This window comes from Lontra canadensis, unplaced genomic scaffold (genome assembly GCF_010015895.1).
Source record: "Lontra canadensis isolate GAN:19392208 unplaced genomic scaffold, GSC_riverotter_1.0 scaffold30, whole genome shotgun sequence".
Taxonomy (NCBI): Eukaryota; Metazoa; Chordata; class Mammalia; order Carnivora; family Mustelidae; genus Lontra; species Lontra canadensis.
In genome coordinates this window covers 855,840-873,342 of record NW_022631024.1, presented here as the reverse complement: position 1 = coordinate 873,342, position 17,503 = coordinate 855,840, and the positions used below count along the sequence as shown (strand labels likewise).

The 17,503-nt window shown below is 50.3% G+C and overlaps 1 protein-coding gene across 1 annotated transcript in view; it reads right to left on the bottom strand.

Annotated features, from left to right (window-relative positions):
- Positions 1 to 8,121, bottom strand: part of SNX30 (sorting nexin family member 30) — a 104,609-nt gene extending 96,488 nt beyond the window's left edge. The window contains exon 1 of the mRNA XM_032865622.1: positions 7,836 to 8,121. Coding sequence (XP_032721513.1) covers positions 7,836 to 7,991 — 156 coding nt within the window. The 5' untranslated portion in view covers positions 7,992 to 8,121. The remainder of the gene's footprint in view (positions 1 to 7,835) is intronic.
- Between the last annotated feature and the right edge of the window lie 9,382 nt (positions 8,122 to 17,503).

Genomic DNA, 17,503 nt, shown 5'->3' with positions numbered 1-17,503 from the left:
GTGTAACCTCCACTAAAACCCGACGCTAAATGTCTTCCCTCAACCCCGTTCTTCCCTCCGGCCACCACCCTTCCCATGATCAGTGCCACACCCCTGCTTCCCACACGCTCGTCAGCTCGCACCTCAGGGACCGCACCTCAGCGACCGCCACTCCGGCCGCCCCCTCGGGCTGGAGCTCCGGGGCTAGGCGACCGTATGCTGAGGAAGAGCTTCCTGGGAGCGGCCTCTGGGCTAAGCCTTGAACTCTGAGGAGGCTTCCGAAGGTGGGGTTCAGACCCCTCCGCCCTGACTCCTGTCCTCAAACTGCACCCTAATGGTCTTCGTGCTCGCGCGCGCTCCGTGAGGGCGGCCAGGTGTCCCCGCTCTACCAAAACGAGGCATCTTGACATTTTCTCATCTTCCGTCCTGCAGGCCCCCGCTCCGGCCGAAGCCAGGCCAACACCTGCCTACGGGCTCGTCACTGCCAGCCCCCGACGTCCCCAGCGCAGACCGTGCCGTCCGCCACTCAAAACCCCTCGAGGGCCGACTCCTGCCTGAAGAACAAGAGCTGACCTCCACGTCAGCGCGCTCAGAGCAGTCTGGGGGGCTGCCCGCTCCTCACTAATCCCCACCTCCAGCCCCTCAAAACCCATCCCAACACACGACTCCACTCGATCCCATTCCAGCGGGCACAGGCCTTTCCCATCTCCGGAGCTGTGCTCGGGCTTCTCCCTCAGCCCGTGGTGCTTTCCCCGCCTCGCACCTGAAAGGCCCCTCAGACTTCCAGGACCCGGTGAAAACACCCCCTCCGCCGCCTCAGCTGGCTGCAGACGTGCGCCCCGACAGTGGGGCTGACCGACAGGAATGAAGCCCTCCTCTTCAACAGTCCCAGAGTAAAACTCAACTCTCACTTCACATTTTAAGGTCAACGTATCTGTCAGTCAATATACATATATATTTTTTAAGTGTCAAGTGACAAAACCCAACTGAAAAGGGCGTCAGTAAAAGGGAATTCACAACCTCCTGGAACCAAGCAGCAGCGCTGGCTTCGGGCATCACCGGCACAGGCGGGTCCAGGATTTGAGGGAGCCATGGGGCCTGCCCCCCCTTTCTCTCCCAGCTCTCCTCTCCTCTCCAGCCTCTTCGTGAGCCCCTCTCCACATCGCAGCAAACACAGGTGCCCAATCTTACAGGAAGAGACACCCTTCCCCCAGCGGCCATCCGAGCAAATCTAACGAAGACTGTTAGGCTCTCCTCAAGGCACACGTCCACCAAGGGAGCTATTTTGGTCAACGGAAGATGCTGATGAAAGACCAGAAGACAGGATGAGAAGAGAAGCCGGGGAGCTTCTGCCTCTGCCCAGAGTCTTCTGCTCTGGTTCAAAGAGCATCCCCAGCAGCAGCTGCTTCCTCTCCGGGCCTCCCCTCCTCAGGGGACCCCACCCTTGTGGAGCCGCCCTGCCACGCTTCTAGTTCCACAGAAGCTCAGAAGGGTTGTAACATCACCTCCTCTCGCTGACCCTCCGGCCCTGAGGGTGACAGCAGTTTCCTGCTGTTGCTGCTCTGTTAATCTCACCATCTTCTGCTTGACTGCTCGTGCCTTCCACGGCCTATGTAACTAACTCCCTGTATTACAGCCTTTTGGTCTGAGATACCTACAGAGGTTTTTCACCCTGACGGGCCCACGGCTGATACCGACGCAGACAAAGAACAGGCAGAAATGCGAAAGGAGATACGGAGAGTACAGCCCCCAGGAGTAACCGCCGTCACCACCTCCCATTTATTAAAGGCTCCCCACGTATCAGGCACTACTCTAAGTGCAGACTCCCCAGAGCCTCAAGTTGACCCCGTGCCAGAGCTGCTTCTGTTGTCCCCTCTTTACAGATGAGGAAACTGAGGCTCAGAGAGGTTAAATAATTTGCTGTTGCAAAGCCTGTAGGTAGGCAGCGCTGGGATTCAAACACAGCCAGCCAGGCTCCGGCGTGCCTGGAAGCAGAAAGTGCTTCCAGAAGGAGGGTACTCGACAGCACCAAGGGCTGGAGGAAGAGGAGGTCAGGATAGCCGAGGACGGTGAAGCGGCTACTGGATTTGCAAGAAGGAAGTCACGAGTAAAGTCAGAAACCAGACAGCAGTGGGCTGAGGCGTGAGCGAGGAAGACAAGAAGGGCAGACCGTGCCTTCAAAAAGTTCCACTGTGAGGAGGAGTCACAAAAGAGATCCTGAGACGGGGAAGAAGAAAGCCTCACAGCAGAGTTTTCTTCACTCCTCGTTTGTTTTACAAGTGAGGGGCGACCTGAGCATGTTTAAGTACTGATGGAATGAGCCAGGAGAGAGGGAGCGTGAGGACACAGGAACAAATGAGGGTGACGAACAGAGCAAAGGTCTCACAGGCCAGACAGGGCGGGCCACGCGGTCGCAGAGAGGCCTAGAATCCCGTCTGTCTTCTCATCAGCAGAACGGGAGGGCGGAGGAGAGGGGCGGAAGGTGTGAGCGCCAGAGCCTCTGTGTAAAGGACGGAGCACCCAGCACCACTGAGGCCCCAGCTGGGGTTGGTTCCCGTGAACGGACCCCGGCAGTGATTCGCAGGCTGTGTTCGCACCCCAGGTGTAGGCAAAAGACCTGAACCCGCGGAATGATCCAGGCTGGGTGTAAAGGAAGGAGAGCAAGGGAATGGAGGCCGGGACCTGGCAGGAGGTGGAGGAGCGGAGCATGGTGAAGGAGGGAGGCGAGCAGAGGCAGTCAGCGAACAGGTGCAGTCGGTCCTTGCTGACTGTGAGCGGGGAAGGCAAGAGAAGATGGCATCTCATGGCACTGACTCAAAGCCCAAACCATTCCGGGTATTCGAAGGCAAGGGTGTGGCCAGGAGAGGGCAGCTGAACTGAAAAAGAGGTCAAGGTGTGTGGAAATAAAGTCAAGAAACCAATAGTTTTGAAGGTTTGAAGAGGGTCTTTTTTTTTTTTTTTTAAGATTTTATTTATTTGACAGGCAGAGACCACAAGTAGGCAGAGAGGCTGGTAGAGAGAGAGGAGGGGAAGCAGGCTCCCTGAACAGGGTCTCTTGAGGGGAGGGTATGATTTGAGAAGACAGTGAGTTGAGGTCTAGGGATTTTTTTTTTTTTTTAATTTTTATTTATTTGAAAGAGAGGTGGAGGAGAAGCAGCCTCCCCATGGAGCAGGGAGCCTGACGCGGGGCTCAATCCCAGGACCCTGGGCTCAGGACCTGAGCCGAAGGCAGAGGCTTAACCGTCTGAGCCACCCAGGCTCCCCAAGGTCTAGAGATTTTAATGAGTTAGAAACAACAGGTAATGAAAAAGTCATGGAAGTCCTGTAAAATGGACATTTGTTTCTGCTTGTCCCCCATTCGTTCATTCCTCCTTCTATTAGCAGCGTCCTGATTCTGCTTTGGAAACCACCTCCATCCTCCCCCAGCTCACACAGGGCTCCTAAGATACTAACGATATTCTCTTAAGCTGGGGGATAGGAGGAACAGGAGTATTTTTTGTTCTTTAAACTGCATAGATACATTTTATCCTTTAAACATTTTATGTACTTTGTATGTACATTTCACCATTCAAATGCACAGACCTACAAAACACTTCCTTTCTCTGTGCTCCAAAGATAAGAATCTGCGTCAGGTCTGGGCAATCAGTTAACAAAGCTTGGTTCCAGTGCCTGACCCAATTGAGGCTCCCGAGACACCAGCCCAGGGCTTTGGCTGGGGCTATCAGGAATTTCTGCTGAAATTGGGAGGCTTATTTGTAGAACATATCCCTTTGCTAGCCTGAGAATAAAACTAACACAGAAGAAAGCAGAGCCAAGAGACGGAGAGTGACAGATTTCCTATATCATTTGAATACCTAGCTCCAGCCACTCCTGAAGCCAAACTATCTGGGGCTTTTCAAAGATTTTTTTTTTTCCTTTGCCAGTCTGCATTTGGTTTATGGCCTTTTAACTAAAAGGAAATGAATTTCAGTGCAATAGCCAAATAAAGAGCTCTCAATTCAACAGCCTGCGTGACCTTCTTCAATACGTAAGTCAGATCAAGTCCTCCTTCCACTCAAGACCCTGAATGTGGCCTCAAAGCAAAGGCCAACATTCTCAGGGTGGCCTATGAGACCCTCCATGGTCTGACCCTCCCCTCTCTGCTGTACGTCAACAACTCTCCATTGTCCATTCTGCCCCAGCCACGGTGGCCTCTGGGCTCTTCCACAACACACCAGGCAGATGCCTGTGAGCCTCCAGCTGGACACTCCTCCAGACATCCACTTGCTAACTCCCTCCCTCACCTCCTCCACATCTCTAAAATCTCCAGTTCTCAGGAAGGCCTATCCAAATCTTCCTCCCACAGCCAGTGATCATGAACCCCCTCCCCAACCTACTTCTTCTCCCTCCCATAGCATGTATTACATAACATAGGACATACTCACTGAGAAGTACCCACTGAGGGCAGGGGTCTTCAACTGGCTGACTCCACTCAAGTTCCCGGAACAGTGCCTGTCTCCTGGTAGGCCCTCAAATAAGTGACTGACCAATAAAATGACATGGGCCTCCAGGGAGAAGAGCTTGGTTTGCAAAGGGCAGTGGGGAGAAGGGGACACCGACCCCCATCTCCTGATCCTGATATAAGCGGAGTAGGGGACGGAAAGACACCTCCGCTCTGAAGACTTTGGGAGAAGCCATCACTGAAAAGGGCAGAAAGTAGGCGGAAGAGTTGAGTGGAGAGGTTGAGGATGTGGGAAGGGGTGTTAACCACAGCTGGGCCTAGACTGGGCTCAGTATATGAGTGTTGCGAGAGACACAGAAGCTTGGAGGCTGAGCCAGGGGAGAAGTAGCCCAGAGTGGTTTGCAGATGAAAGACAGACAAGAGTCAGGCCAAGTGGTTTATTTACATTTTAGGTGGAGATGAAGGATGTAGTGATAGAAGGCCTGGTGAGGCATGGAAAGAATTCGTCCTAGCAACCCTTGGAAGATAGGAAGGATTCTGCCATGACTCCAAGGTTTGAATGATTTTAGAAGTTAGTGGATGAAAAGCCATCATATTTGGTTGTTTCCATCTCCCGCAAGCATCACAGACACCACCCAGAAGTGTCTGCGGGGCCAAACCACGAGGCTTCCATTCTTGGCAACATCCTGGGTCCAGAGAAAGCAATTCCCCTCCGTATAATACAACAACCCTGTGCCATGAGCAGCCTGTCGAACCCTCATTCTCCAAGCCCAGAACAGACTCTGAACCAGGCATCCAGGGTCACAACTCCATTGTCCAAAAAGATGAGAAAACAGGTTTCTTTTCAAAGACAGATCACAGCACTCAGCTTTCCTCCCTGTCCTCCAATGACCCCCATGCTGCTGGGGCAAGAGAAAGAGGCCAAAGTGAAGGCTTCCTTCTACTGATCCTGACTCACCTCAGTTGAATGCTAGCTTCTCTCTACAGAAATTTCCCCACAGTCACTAGAACACACGTGCATGCCAAGATTCAAAGAAAATGTTACTTCCAGTCAGGGAAAGAAATTACATTACTTAACCTCTAAGGAAAAGTGGCTTACTATAAATCAGGCCCTTGGGAGTGATGTCATTTTGATGCTTCTTACAGCTGCAAAGAGACTTAATAAATATTCAATAATTAATAATAACAGCTTCAAGATGGTATTTCTCACAGAACTGTCCCTGTAAAGAAAGCCAGCAGTAATTAGACCTGGGCCTGACTTCCCGCCCACCAACAAGCTCTTAGTGGTACAAGGCATTTGTCCTGCCAGTATTTATTAGGAAAATGCCCATATTTCTGAGACAGGTATCTGCCAAGAGTGGATCATTAAGCCAATGTTTAAATCATTGGGGACACCTGGCTGGCTCAGTCAGAAGAGCATATAACTCCTAAACTCAGCATCATGACTTGAGCCCCACACTGGGTATAGCAATTACTAAAAATAAGGGTAACAGTAGCAATAATAATATTAATAGTAAATACAAATTTTTAAAAAATAAATAAAATAGCCATCAGCGGCAACCAGCATTCAAGATGGCTCCCATATTTATACTACCTGGTATTCATACCCTCTTCCCACTTTGTACTAGCATTGGTCTGTGTGACAAACAGAATATGGCAGAATTATGTCGCTTCCAAAATTAGCTTATACAAGAGTATAGCTTGAGTTCTGGGATCTCTTGCTCTCTTGGACCACTTGTTCTGGGGGAAAGCTAGCTGCCATGTCAAGCAGCCCAATAAAGAGGAGCTAAAGCCTGCCAACAGCCGAGTAAGTGAGCTTGGAAGCAAATCCTCCCCAAACCCAGCCTTCAGATGACCCAAGCTCTGGTCAACACCTTGACTGCCACCTCAGTAGAGACCTGAGGACAGAACCACCCAGCCTAGCTGCTCCTAGATGACACTACTGGCCCCCACACACTATTTTCAGTACTAAATTTTGGAGTAATTTGTTACACAGCCATAGATAATAAATTCACTATCCTGAGAAGGAAATCAGAAGGTTCAACTTCGGTCCCTGTCCTACATGCCTGTAGGAACAATTTCTCCGTCTAGGAGAAAGCAACAAATTATTTATCCAGTCACTCAACAATTGCTTATTGAATGCCAAATACACACAAGGTATTTCCAAGCAACACAACCCTTCATATAGTGTATCATCTGTAAAATAAAGAGAAATAATCACAAACGCCAACACACTGACCTCAAACTGCTCAATCCATTGGTTTCATTCGCTTTTTAAGTCCTTTTGCTCCTAACCCTCTACTCTCCACTCCTGGCTTTCATAAACTCTTTAAGGTACACCAAGTTCCCCTTCATATCTATCTTGAGTCCTCCGTGCACTAATACACTCATTTTTACTGTACCACATGCCCTCCAATCTATGGGGTAAAGAATTAGGTCGTCTGATCCCATTTAACATTGGGATTAGGAGGAATTCATTTAGTATTTTACCAGGAAGAGGGAATCCTGATCACAAATTAAAACCAATTCTAATTTCTGCAATTAGTGAGTAGGTGGCCGCAGCAGGGCTGACAGAATCACAGCTCAAGCTCTGGTCACAGCTGAAATGGGTGGTGGGGGGGGTGGATGCCGCCCCTTAACCCTTCGGGGGACTCTGCGGTCTCTCAAAGCAACACCAGAATTATGCTGCTCTAAGAAAATGAGGAGCCTCCTCCGGCACAAAGAAGGTCAAAGGGCGAGCTTTCTTCCCATCAACCACAAAACGGGCCTCTGCCAAAGCTAACCAGTGTGGAGGGCCGTCAGAGGTGAACCGAGCCCCAGACGGAAAACCACAGCGAGACTCTCCCCTCGCCGGCTGGGGGTCTGAGTCAGGTGACTCCGCAGGGCACACAGCAAACCTAAACAAAGATCACTCCCCACATGACAGAGCGTGGGGAAAATGACTCTGGCAGTAACACCAAGGCTGCCAGTCCTACCACGGAAAACCATTAACTCTTGCTCCTTTGCAGTCCCAGGAAAGTGGGGAGCGACAAGTTACCCAGCAGCTCAGCCTTCGGGGATGCTCCTGGAGGAACCTGGGACCACCCCCCGCATCCCAGGACACAGGCGCCGGGCACCGCACACCCGCCAGCGGCCCCAACACGCGGGCAGGACCCCTCCCCACCAGCTGTCACTGGCGCCCGCGCCCCGTCACAGCCCGGCATGCCCGCCCCCTTCGGCAGCTCTCCGCGCCGCTACGACCCCGCGGGGGCGGCAGGGAGGGACGCTTTTTCCAAAGGCTCTGGGGCCCAGGGCATGCCCGCCCCCGGGCAGGGGCGCCAGGGTGGGCGCGGCCGGGAGCCCAGAGGGAGCTGCGGGTCCACCATCCCCCGCGAGAACGAAATGTGCCTCCCGGTCCCCAGCCCCGTGCGCCCACCTTGTCGCCGAAGCTGCGGGCCATCAGCAGGTCCGGGCTGGGCGTGCTGTCGCCGCCCACGGCCTCCTCGCTGCTGGAGCCGGCCAGCGGGTGCGGCATGTCGAGCAGCGAGTGGGGCCCGGTGGACGGCAGGCCCTTGGGGGGCCCGCCCGACATGGCGCGCACGGCTCGGGACGCGCCGCCGCCGCTTCCTCCAGTGCCCGCTGCGGCGGGCTCCCCCAGCGCCCGCGCCCAGGCCCCGCTCGGCCGCGGTCGATCGGAGGCCCTGCACCGGCCGGGCGGGGAGCCGCCGCCGCTGCCACCACCCGCCGGCTTGTCTCTGCCCGCGCGCGGCCGGGCCGGGCCGGGCTGCGCTGGGCTGTGCCGGGCTGCGCTGGGCTGCGCGGGGCTGGGCGGGGCTGGGCTGCTCCGCACCGCGTACCCCCTTCTCCGCGCCCGAGCCCGCCGCGGTTCGCTCGCACCTCGGCCGGGGGCGCCCGGCCCGCTCCGCCACGCCGCCCAGCCCGTTGGCGGCCCCGCCCCCGCGGCGCCTCGGCCCGCCCCCGAGGCGGGAGGAGGCGGGAGGGGAGGAGGACGGAGAGGCGCGCCTGAAGCCCCGCCCCCGCCCGCCGCCCGCCGCCCCGCAGGAAGTGCGCGCGGAGCCCTCGGCCGCTGTCCTCCGCGTGGCCGGCCTTGCCTGCGAGAGGCCGCCCTGGGGGGCGCGGCGCGTCGTCCCCAGACAAATGTTTAACGGAAATCAGCGGTGGGAAAAGACGTTGGAGCATCCTGTTCCATTCCACCTGCGTTTACCGAGGCGTCCGCGGCCGCCACGCGCGGGGCTGGGGGCTTTGGGGTCCGCACGTGGGTCGGGATCTTCTGGCCTCGAAGATAACCCAGAATGGAAGGAATTACGCCGCGTATTATAAGAATGGCATAAAAGGCTCTGGGGCGCAGAGGAGCTGGAGGACATGGGGTGGGGAACCTAGAAGGGAATTCAAGGAGGCAGTGGGAGGTTTCTTCCCAGGCGCGCCGAGATTCCCAGGCCATCTTGCTTTTGCAGTGGAGCCCGCTGTGTGTGAGGCTAACCTCAGTGAGCCTCAGAAAAGACAGGGAGCGCTACACATGATGTATGATTCAAACTCACACCTTCACCCTGGTGCCCTTTGGGAGAACTGTATTTTTCCCGCGTTTGTGCTTCCTTTCCAGGCCTTTGGCTGAGCTGAATTCTCATATTTATTTGTTAGAGTGGAGCTAGTCAAGGCGTTACGGGAGCTCTTGGGGGTGGCAATTCACCTCCTTTTCCCACCTTACCTGGTTCTCCAGCTTCTTTTCTTAGGACCAGGTCAGTAGAGGGCATCAGTCCGCACAAGCAAGGATGGCTTCTAGCAAAATAAAGGGCAGGGTGGCTCACTGTGAGGGTGTACTTTTCCTGTCGATTTCCAACCTCTTTAGGTCTGTCCAGTTTCACCTGACAAATTTTGAAGTTGGAATTCACCGTGTTCTCCGCCTCACCTTTATGGGCAAACAAGTTATACTTCAGCAAGAGGAGAATGCAGAGCGTTGAACCTGATCCAAAATATCGCTCAGAGACCCCCTGAGCTTCAAAGACTGTACCTTATTTCTCCTGGTGTAATTCGCTGGGCCTTAGTCCTCAAGTGATCATCTTCTCTCTCTCTCCCCCACATGGGTCTGCCTTGGTAGGGGAGAACAGGATTCAGAGGGCACTGGCAACTATTTTAAATGCTGCCTCTGTCTACCTCACAAGAAGTCTGGTCCTCCTAGAGGTGGGTAAAATTAATACTTTTATATTCAAGGGTTGCTTACGACTACTACGGACCCTATGAACTGTTCTAATTAGCATCAAAATAAATAGCACGGCTATAAGGAGAATCAGTGTTCTATAGATGGATAACACAGGTGTCTCTTACTGGATAGTGTTATTTATTTTAACAAGCCGGCCACTTTAACCTAACTGCTTACTTTATGAAGACTCCGCTCAGCTTTCTCCTCAGGTCACCAGGGAAGAGTGAAAAGAGAGCCACATTTGGACTCCTGCTAGTCACTACAAGTGTGTGACCATGAGCAAGTTACCTAACTAACCTTCACGAACCCGTTTCCTAACCTAGAAAGGAGGAGGGAACAGGTAGTAACAGCTGCATTGGTGGTGGCTGTGGAACAGCATATTCGGTAAGTAACGAGCAAAATGCTCATGTAAAAGAGACATTCCCTAAATGTTCATTCCCTTCCTCTCTGTCAGGTTTTCTCTGCTGTTGTTACAAAATGATAATCCTAGAGTTTTCATAACTGAACGTGCTGCACTCCAAACTCCTCTTTTTGTTTGGGTCGGACTGCCATTTTTCTGTGCTCCTATCAAAAACAAACAGCCCCCAGAAAACCAGAGTTCCTAAAAGGCCATATGAAAGAGTTTATTCATTTATTTTTCCCGTTTCCTGGTTGGTCAGTGGCATCTGGCCACAACGATCCGGAGGGCAGTCATCAAAACTAAAGAAAGTGAACTTCTATGGAAAACATTTTGGTATGAAGTTTCCACCATTCAAATTTAGCCCAGGACTGCCTACTCATACTCACCACTTCCTGTTGTATTTCAGTGTTCCTTGTGGTGGGAAATTGTCCCTGAAATAACGTTAAGTGTCCTAGAGTATGTAACTATGGCTCTACTGAAAGTTTTCAGAGCAACATGGTGGGAAGGAAGAAACGTGAAGTTTGTATATCTGAACAGAAGGTTGTAGTGTTTGTTGGAATTTCTGGAGGGAAGCTTGGATCTCTAGGGCTGAGCTGTGAGGAAGAATGAACTGGATGAGACGTGCCTGGGGATACCGGGGAGATGCCACCAGGACCTAAGAACGCAGGATGCGGTGGGCCTTCCACCACCCAAAGGGAATCTTAGGCGCTTAGGCAGGCACCTTTCAGGAAACAGGGCCTCGGACCCCAGAATTCGGTAAGTTTGCCAAGCTGGAATCCTGTAAACCTCACTAGCAAGTCTGTCAGGGCTTTCCATGAGCACCCAGACTGCGGACCTCAGAAACAAAGCAGAGTTCCCAACAAAGCGTTCCCTCTTTCTCTCCCCTGGTACAGCATGTGCTTAGGCCTTATTCATGTTTGTGTTAGCTGCTTATCCTCTCCTGGTTTTTAATACAATCGTAGCTTTATTTTATATGGCATCCCAAAGCTTGCCTCAGAATAACACCACCACTTCTGAAGTGGACGGCTGAGGAGGACAAAGGAGGTTTTCAAAGAGCTTTCAGAGTGACATGTAGAAAGCCACAGAAGGCTGTCTCAAACAAGAGGGGCCACTGAGAAGACCCCATCGCCAACACAGGCAAAATTGTGTGGACAGTTTAATTCAGCCAGTGATGTCCCAGGAAAAAGCGAGGGCCAGCAGGTCCACTTGAGGCCAGGATCTGAAGAATTTTGCAAACAAGAAATTGGACCTTGCCCCAGAATAGGAGAGAGGCTTGTGGGTAGTGATAGGATCACTTTATACTTCCATATCAAAACTCCTGGCCTCAAAAGCATACAGACCCTCTGGCAGTGGATAATGCAACACAGACTGTGGAGTCGGTGCCCCAGATCCACCTGTGAATTTGTCAAAAGGCAAATTTTTGGACCCCACCCAAGAGATTCCAATTCCAGGCTGGGCCTGGAACTGACATTTTTCCACAAACCCTGAGGTAACACGGATACTGGTCTATACGCTGTACTCCCAGAGACACTCTCTGAGCTCCACCCCTCGCTCTAAACCCTAAGATGACATTCCAAACCACCTTTGACAAACAGCATTCTTAAAGTGCTTGCTTTGGAGAAATTTCCTGTTTGCTGAAAAGTTTCTTAAAAGACAGATTTCTCTTAACAAAATTCTATCACAGGGAACTTCTGCCCTGTCTATGGTTCCTTTTCTGGAGCATCTACCAGGCACTTAAAACTGGGGAGAAGAGCGTAGATGAACAAAACCATCTATTGACAGATTCATTTCATAGCTCTGTGACATGCCTCCCCATGGAGTGGGTATTTTTCAGAGCCCCCACCCCCTCCAATGTTCTCTGAATGGCCCTGCAAACTCCGAGGAACTGGACTTCATCCAGCCCTAGCAATGTCATCCACCACCCTCACAAGTGGTACCTGCTACCCGGCCTTCTTCACAAGCAGGCTCTGGGGGGCAGGGTTGTGCGTAAGCTTCTATGGAGGCTACCGGTAGACAGTGTGAGCTGGAGAAGAAACCAAGATGACCAGTCCTGGCATTGAATCTCATTAGCCGTGAAAGGAAGGAAAACCTATTTTCTGACTGTGTACTCCAGGATAGTTTTTGGTTTCATCACCGGGCATGCCCCTTAAAAGGCCATCTAGAAGGTAAACACCCAGACATCCTATGACCCAGGAGTTCCACTCCCAGAACACAACAGAAATGCGTGTATGTATTCATCAAAAGATGAGATTTGAGACTTTCCACAGCGGCGCTCTTTGGAAGAGCCCACACTAAAAACTGTCAGCAGTGGTATAGTCACTCAAGGGAATGTTAGAGGGCAAGGACAGTGGAGGAACAGAATGGTGAGTGAATCTCACGAACACAGGTTTTAAAAAAATCCTATGATGGGGCGCCTGGGTGGCTCAGTTGGTTAAGCGGCTGCCTTCGGCTCGGGTCATGATTCCAGGGTCCTGGGATCGAGCCCCGCATCAGGCTCCCTGCTCAGCGGAGAGCCTGCTTCTCTCTCTCCCTCTGTCTGCCGCTCTGCTTACTTGTGCTCTCTCTCTAGCTGTCTGTCAAATAAATAAATAAAATATTTTTTAAAAAATCCCTATGCCTTAGGGAGATGGAGAGGAGATGGGAGTTGAGGGAAATTGGAAGGGGAGGTGAACCATGAGAGACTATGGACTCTGAAAAACAACCTGAGGGTTTTGAAGGGGCCGGGGGTGGGAGGTTGGGGGAGCCAGGTGGTGGGTATTAAGGAGGCCACGTATTGCATGGAGCACTGGGTGTGGTGCAAAAAACAATGAATTCTGTTATGCCGAAAAGAAATTTTAAAAAATCCCTATGCCTAAGGTGGGGAAGGGGGGTGGCAGGGAGGAGTTTGGGGAGGGATTAAACTCATGACCCCGAGATCTAGAGCTAATGTTTTACTGACGGAGCCATCCAGGTGCCCCTCATGAACACAATGCTGAATGAAAGAAGCCTATCTATCAAATAAATAAATACAATCTTTAAAAAAAAAAAAAGCCAGATACAAAAGAGAGTCTACTCGGGGTGCCTGGGTGGCTCAGTGAGTCCAGCGTCCCACTCTTGATCTCAGCTCAGGTCTTGATCTCAGGCTCGTGAGTTCAAGCCCTGCGTTGGGTTCCACGCTGGCCACGGAGCCTACTTAAAGAAAGAGCATTGACTTTATGACTGCCAGTTGTCTGAAGTTCAAAACCAGGTACAACTGAAGTGCGGTCGTAGAAGTCAGAATGCGACCTTCGCGGGAGTTTCTGGAGGACTGATAACGTTGTTTCTTGACCTGGGAGCTGGTTCACACGATGCATTCAGGATTTGTAAGCCTTTATGTTAGGCTTCAGTCCAAGTATGTACTATTCAGTCCAAGTAATGTATTTTAAAAAGGCAACGAGTCTATGCCCCTCACTTCATAAATGAGGAAGTTGAGGCCCAGAGATATTAAGTAACCTGTTCAAGGGCAATCAGCCTGTCCTACTGTTAAGTGCTTCCGTCCATTTGGACGCCCAGTGCTTCACATGTGGGCTTGGGCAATGCTGGTTTAAGTAAAAGGTAAAGGAGCGAGGACCGAAGGAAGAAAAAAGAGTGGAGTCAGCAGCTGCTATTTACCGACCAGTTGCCTGCTCGGTGCCCTGTTTCCCTTCCTCCCTCCGCATGCAGGCTTGTGAGGGCGGCATGCCCGGAGCTGCTACAGCCATCTTGTGGCCGTGAGCGGGGACATCCCCACTACTCGGACATCCCTGAGCCCTGGCGCCTGGATCCAGACTTCTTCAGTAAAAAGTCAACCTCCTTCGGGTCGCAGACTGTTGAACTGGGATCCCTGGGGCATGCAGCTGAACTCATGGGGAGGGATTCAGGAGAAGAGGCAATCAAGCAGGCAGGAAAGGGTCTCAGAAGAGAGCCCCCTTCTGTGGGCAGCAACGTCCCTCCATGGCATGCATTCTCAAAGGGGGCAATACTGTCCCCAAAGGGGGTAAAAACTGGTTCTTGGGGTCACAGTAGAGGAAACAAGTCTTAGAGATTGCAGTGATTTATGGATCTATCTCCAAAGCGAACCCAGTAACATTTTATTCCTTAATATATAATTTTTCGTGTTTAGGCAAATGGAAACTGACTTCATTTTTCTCACTTAAGGGCAGTGATGAGGAAAAAAGGTTGAGAAAAACTGCTCTCTCAAGCAGGAAACACTGTAAAACAGAAGAGGAATAGAGAGTTTCTGCCTTCCAAAGGCTTTCCCAAAGCCTCAGAATTCCACCAGCACTTCCCAGACCCTTGGCCCAGGCTTGCCACTGTGATAAGTCTAGCCAGGCCTGCTCCTCCCAGGCCCTCCTGTGCTTTGTAGCCCAGGTGATAAAGGCACATGCAGGCCCACAGTCTCATCCTCGTTACACAGAGGAAGGAGTCTGCAGACAGGAGGCCTCATCTTTCTGCAGGACCTTTGGGCAGCATAGCAAGATGGTGTGGGGGACACAGCCAAGAAATTACACTCAGCACCCACACTGTTGGCCCAGGTGAGGTGACTTGCTAAAGGCAGGGCTTCCCCCACATGGCTATAGAGATAAGGTAATTGATCGTGCGGATATGGCAGGTTTTCTGACCGGCAGAGCAGGAGGCGTGGTCTACCCATTTGGGGCCTCTTGTGATGGGGCAGGCAACCCCCGTCACCACCGACCCATGAAGAAAACAGCAGATTCAGGAAGCTGTGCTCACCACACACCCATTAGTCTGGTTCTCTCTGTTTACTGGGACAGTACCCTTTGAGTTGAGGGCAATACATGGAAGCTTCTAGAAGTTTTATCTTGTTGACATGCTCACTTTTTCCAAAATCAAACCCAGACCCTTGAAAGATTTCTTAAACCACACTGTCCTACCCTAGGATGAAGGTTCATTCAACTTCCAATTTCCAGTGCGTGTGGTGTATCTTGTCTCCTCTAAGTCAGTATCCCTGTGAGGTCATCAGTCTTCCCAATCCACTCATTCATTTGCATCTTGTCAGCAAGTCAAAGCCAACACAAGTTCTTCCCAGGTAAAACCACACATCCAGTCCCTCAGAGTTGCCTCTTAGGAGATTATTGATGCTACAGGTAAAGTAATTTAACAGTGAAATGAGAGCAGAGCTGTAGCTTCACTTTGAACACGAGATTTCTGTACAGTCTGAGGGTAAAGGTCTGCTCTGGATTTCAGTCTCCCATCAACACTACCCAGAACACCCTAGAAAGTTAATATAGGGGTACGTGGCCAGTGCTGTCTGGGGATCAGGAAACTTTAAGGCAATACCAGAAACTAAATCACGCCTCTGCTCTCTTCATAAAAAAAAAAAAATCTACACAATCATAATTTGATATATTAACATAATTACTAATAGAATAGTATTTTTTAAGCTACTCTCATCTGGACAGCTCCTATAATTTTCCTGGAGTAGAGAGGATGACTTTCATATTTGATAAAATCGCTGCTGATGGTTTTCTATCAAATGGGCAAGAGAGGCTACAGTGTCCACTCTTCCGGCTGACACCCAGGGGCCTTCAGCTAGTTGGGCTGGGAAAGGTGGTAAAGGACTATCTCTAACCCACAACTTCAGACAGAAGTCCTGAAACTGTGCTGAGTTGAGTAAAATGAGAAGCCAAGATAGAAAAACCAGGGTAAGGGGTCTGAATTGGTCACTAAAGCAAGGCGGGTGGGTGGTAAAAGCAATTGTCAATGGCGAAGAAGAGAACCAGGGTTCAAGAACCGAGAACAATAAGCCTCCTGGAGGTCTTGAGCAGCATCTTGGGGCAGGAGGGGATAAGGGATATCATTGTAACCCATTGAACTTGCTGGGATGGGAGGCCTGGAGTGGCCAGAGCAACCAGAATCAGCTGTCCTGGGAGGCTTCTCCGAGCTGGGTGGAGAATTTGAACAAAAGAAATGACTTTTCAAAATTCGTTTCTGACCCACCCGCAAAATTTGTTCAAATTAAGCACTAGCTCCTAGAGGCACCAACTCTTTGGGAAAGCAGGATGCTTTCTTGGCCTAGATATACTCCTTCAGGAAGGATGTGGCTAGCAAAAATACTTCCCCCTCCATTTTAATTTTTTAAAAATTAGAATACTTTTAGATTTACAGAACAGTTGCAAAGACAGTAGGAGAGTTTTCACATACTCCTCACCCAGCGTCTTCTATTGTTAACACTTTATATCATTACGGTACATTTGTCGGAAGGAAGCAACCTTGGCACATTGCTATTAACTAAGTACATGGTATATGTTATTAGATTGTGTTAGTTCTTTCCTTAGTGTTCTTTTTCTGTTACAGAATCTTAACCAGGACACCTCATTACATTTAGTAGTCATGTCTCTTAGCCTCTTCTGGTCTGTGGCAGTTTCTCAGACTTTCCTTATTTATGATGCCCTTGCTGGTTTTGAAAAATATCAACCAGGCATTTTATAGAATGCCCCTCAATTTGGGTTTGTCTGTTGTTTTTCTCATGGTTAGACTGGGATGATTGGTTTTGGGGAGGAAGACCACAAAAGTAAAGTCCTGATCTCATCATAACATATCAAAGGTACACACTATCAACATGATTTGTCACCATGATGTTAACCTTGATGACCTGGCCCAAGTAGTGTTTGTCAGGTTTCTTCACCCTGATTACTCCTTCTTACCCACCACCCTCCCTCCCTGTGCCCTGCTGACCAATCCCGTACTCTCTGGAAACACACTGCTAAATGCAGTTTGGCTCCTTTCTGACCTTTGTGGTTAGGACCCCATTTTCAACTCTTTATTTGAAAGAGAAAGTTACGTGGTCCATCCCGCGAGCGCCATGCTCTCCCCTAAGCAACCACACATGGGATGATCAAGACTCCGCCTCTTGGGAATGTTCTTTGTTCCTGGCCCTCAAGGATTTATCTTCCCCCCCAAGCCTGTTGAAAGAGAAACTTCTCTCCCATTAGATACACTAATCCCTTCCCAAAAATCTAGTCAACAAGACAAGGAAAATACTGAGAATACATTCCAGATGAAGTGAAGACATAAATGTAAAAATAAAATAGTAAAAAATAAAATAAAATAAAGTAGCAGAATGTTTAAGAACCTTAGAGAGACTAGAGACCTTAAGCCACACAGGAAACTGGAAACGTGTGCATATCTGACTATAAGAAAATTAAGAAAATTTGATACTAAAAATACTGTATGTCAAAAGACAAATTGTGATGGAGAGCAGTAGATAAAGAATACAGGATTTCTTTTGGGGGTGATTAAATGTTTTAAAATTGATTTTGGAGATGGTTGCACACCCCTGTGGGCATGGAAAGAACCACTGAATTGTATACTTCAAATGGGTGAAGTCATGGATATGTTCATTAGCTTGACGGTGATAATCACAATGTATGCAGATATCAAAATACCACATTGTACACCTTAAGTATATACAAATTTTTTTACATTTATTTACTTATTTTAGAGAGCACACACACATGAGAGGCAG